The sequence below is a fragment of the Pinus tabuliformis genome, chromosome 9 (assembly GCF_031772625.1).
Source record: "Pinus tabuliformis cultivar Carrire ecotype Pingquan chromosome 9, CPIR1, whole genome shotgun sequence".
Taxonomy (NCBI): domain Eukaryota; kingdom Viridiplantae; phylum Streptophyta; class Pinopsida; order Pinales; family Pinaceae; genus Pinus; species Pinus tabuliformis.
This window is the reverse complement of record NC_142307.1, coordinates 794,023,188-794,027,113: the sequence shown is the minus strand read 5'-3', so window position 1 is coordinate 794,027,113 and position 3,926 is coordinate 794,023,188. Positions and strand designations below refer to the sequence as shown.

Here is a 3,926-nt window from a genome sequence, read left to right as displayed (position 1 = left end):
TGTAATTCATTCAAATTTTAATATAAAATAATAATAACAATAAATTATTAAAAAACACAATTTAAACAATGAAAATTTATACATGGTCTATATAGAGACACAAAACTACTATCTATTTTAATAGCTTTATCACGTATTAAAAATGATCAAATCTCTTGTTGTGTAAATATTTTTTCAAATTTTACATTCTAAAAAAAATTGCATATAATGAAACTTATCCCTTTAGACTTTTAATAGATCTTTAATTAAAATAAATCTATATTAATTAAAACTTTGAACCTGATCAAACCTTCGTACTAATCCTAAGAAACACATTTTTTACATTTTACTAAAATAAAATACAATGATACTTTCTTTCTAAAATTTCAGTTGTGGGATGAAATCTATAAATCTGGTCTGAGTTGATCAAAAGAGGTCCAAATATGGCTTGCTGTTGCTAGTAATCAAGACCCTATTCATATCTTTCAAATAAATATCTAAATAAGCTTTTAAATTTGGAAACTGAAAATCCCACTTTACACACTTTAAACAAAAATATTCATAATTTTTTAAATTATTGAAATCTTAAAAGGAAAATTTTGAATTTAAGTTTTATATTTTTTTTATACTGGATTCTTCTATACTCATAACTGAAAATTTGATGTTGGATTTTCTATACACATAACTGGAAATTTGAAAATAATATATTTAGACATTAATGAATGGTAAATCCTATATTCCCTTGGAAAGCAATTACTTAAACAAGGTGCCGTCATCATTATGTTTTTTTGGTTATCCCGGTTTCTTGCAGATCAATCTCTTTTCATTGTTATCCCTATTTCTTGCGTACAAAATGGGCACACGCATCTCCAACGCCAATCAAGCAGTCCGACATCAGCCAATAATTAATGAACAACCTCACAGTCAACTTTATTCTAACTCCTTTAAAAAATTCTCTATCATAGTCAGAAAGAAGGGATGCAAATTCTTACATTGCTATTTATTCTCATTCGGTTTTAAGCATTTTTGGACAGTTACATCAATACTAAAGTCGCTACCAATTCCAAACAAATAATTGTGATAAGAGAATACTTAAGCCTCACACTTTAATCGTTTTACATCATAATTAATTCTTTGCCTCCCTTGCATTTTATTCTTTGCCCCTGCAAGTTAACAACAATCTACAATTATTTCTGCTGCAATTAATTCTAATGATATCATAGGATTGCATTTAATTTTCTTCTCGGTATTCAGTGTCTTCTTCTGCTCTCTTCAAAAGCCATGGCCAACAAAATAAGGAGCAATATTATTGCTTCACGCATCCAACACATAGACGATGTTATTCGTTTGGATGGAAACAGTCAGCTTTTCAAAGAAGCGGACTTAACTGGTAAGAAGAGCTTTTTAAGGGATATGGAGAATCAATTCCAAGATCAGGAAACAGGCTGCCAGACACGATGAAGGATTGCTTGGAAAAGCTCCAAGGTTCAGTTGAAGAGGCGAGACTGTTGTTTGATAGATGGCAACGGCAGCAGCCATGTCTTGATTGCCTCCTCTGCCGGCCGAAACTCTCCAAGCAAATCAAAAAATGGTTAACAAGTTTTGATGAGCTATTTCACCAACTTGAAAGAGAATTTTCAACGTTCTGCAATTCTGAAGATATTGTGGTGTCTCCGCGGCACATGAGCAGCCACACCTGTTACGAACCAGACTTCGGGTTCATAGGTTCGGGGATTACCTCTGCCCAGATGCAGCTAGACTTGTGGCTTACTGAAACTCCCCACGTTAACATCATTGGTGTATATGGTATGTGTGGAGTTGGAAAAACGACACTGCTCCAAAAAATCTACAATGCTTTCAAGGTTAGTAATGTCTTTGATGATGTCATTTGTGTTACAATTACTCAATTTCCCAGTTTAGAGGTTCAGGATATTGCTCAGAAAATTAAGTTAGAGCTTGCAAGCCGTTGCAATGTTGAGAAGGAGATTGTGTTGTCTACCTATTTCAAGACGAAAAAATTTCTTATCATCTTAGACGATATGTGGAATAAACTCAATTTGGGAGAATTGGGTGTGGTCTTTGACAGAGCCAGCAAAGTGGTATTTTCTACGCACAAACAAGAATTGATTGCAGAAATGAATCCAGAAAAGTCACTGCAAATACAACCCCTGTCCACCGATGAAGCGTGGAACGTGTTTTGCAAAATAGCTTTTAAGGACGGGCATGTTCCGCGGGAAATAGAAGATATTGCGCGACAAGTTTCCGCCCACTGTGGAGGGTTGCCATTAACAATAATTTTAATAGCCGCAGCAATGATTGGTAGCAACGCTGCACAATGGTATTATGCTTTTAATTTAATGCAGATCCCAACATTGGATTTCAATTTTTCAACGGCTCGTCCACGTCTTGATCGTGAGATGTATGACCGTTTGAAATGGATTTATAATAGTTTGCCTGCGAAATTAAAGAATTGCTTTCTGTATTGTGCCATGTTTCCAGAAGATTCAACCATTGATGGGCAGCTGTTGCAGAATATGTGGGTTGCAGAAGGGATTGTTAAGAGCAGAGAGGCAGCATATGTAAAGGACAGGGAGAACAGTTGTATCAAGATGCTTGAAGATCGTTGCTTGTTCAAGGTAGATCTCTGCACGCGTTGTAAATTATTTCAGTTGAGAACTCACGATGTTGTAAGGGACATGGTAAATTATATTGGAGAGAGATACGAGAATTGTTCGTTAAGAGCAGGTGAAATGCTTCAACAATTCCCAGAGGCCGAGATTAAGAAGGATTGTAAAAGAATTTCAGTGTATGACAATGATATTAGATCTTTGCCCACGAGGGAACTGAGATGTCCAGAATTAGTGAGTCTGTTCCTCGCTAAAAATCTGGGATTGACAGAGGTTCCAGAGGCATTTTTCCGTAACCTCACTTCTCTAAGGGTGCTGGATTTATCTTCCACACAAATAGAATCATTGCCAGGAACATTGTGGGAACTGACACAGCTTGCATTTCTCAATTTGTCTTCAACTAAAATTGAAGAAGTTAATGATGGAATCGGTAACCTCTGCAGCCTTAGGTTTTTGTATTTTAACAGATGTACAAAGCTAAAATCATTGTCCTCTAAAATAGGAGAGCTAAAAAATCTGGAGTATCTGGACATCAAATTTTGTCATAGCCTGCAGGTGAATCCGCGTGAGATGATGAAGATAATGACCAAGTGTGTAATTGCTCACGAGTACTAAGGGAATCTCAATTGAATATCTTGAATCTTGACAGCGAAATGACTTCAAAATTTTCATTTGTGTAAATTTTATGTAATTTAAATACTTCTAAAATAAATTTATATCTATATGAGATTTATTGGATTCAATTTCAAGTGAAAATTTGGTTAATTGTTGAGAATTTCAAGCTTGTTTTATGAATTACAAGAGAGCATCGTAAGATGTATTGGTTTGATACAGTTTCTTTGTTCCATCCAAAGATCTTTCAAGTACAACTCCTTCCTTCAAGGAGGTAAGCCCTATATCCATGTCTTCCTCAATCAATACCTAAGGTTGGTGATTTACCTCATTTTGATTATTGATAATAACTTTGTACATTTTGGAAAGGTATCTAAATCTATTTAGTCATTGTGGGTTGGTTCAAATACAACCAACCTGTTGAAAACCTTTTGAATGATTCATGTATAAAACATTGTTGGGCACATGTGGTTGTCAACCTTTTGATTTCGGTAAATGATCTATTTTTTTCCTAGGATGATGAAGTTGAAAAAGATAAGTAGTTCATAAATGTTTTGAAAGTTGTCATATTTGGTGTCAAAACATTGTGTTCTTATCGTCAAAGACCACATTCTACAGAAATTTTTTGGCATTAGCAAAGTACAAGGACAATTGTTTGGCATTGTTTGACATTGATGTCACATTGTCTTGCAAGAGTCACAAGAGTTA

The 3,926-nt window shown here is 34.8% G+C and overlaps 1 protein-coding gene across 1 annotated transcript; it reads left to right on the top strand.

Annotated features, from left to right (window-relative positions):
* Positions 1–1,436: 1,436 nt before the first annotated feature.
* On the top strand, positions 1,437–3,221 carry LOC149151127 (putative disease resistance protein At1g63350). The gene has a single exon (XM_089443066.1). It carries the CDS (start codon positions 1,437–1,439, stop codon positions 3,219–3,221), a length of 1,785 nt encoding a protein of 594 aa, XP_089299192.1.
* The last annotated feature ends 705 nt before the right edge of the window (positions 3,222–3,926 follow it).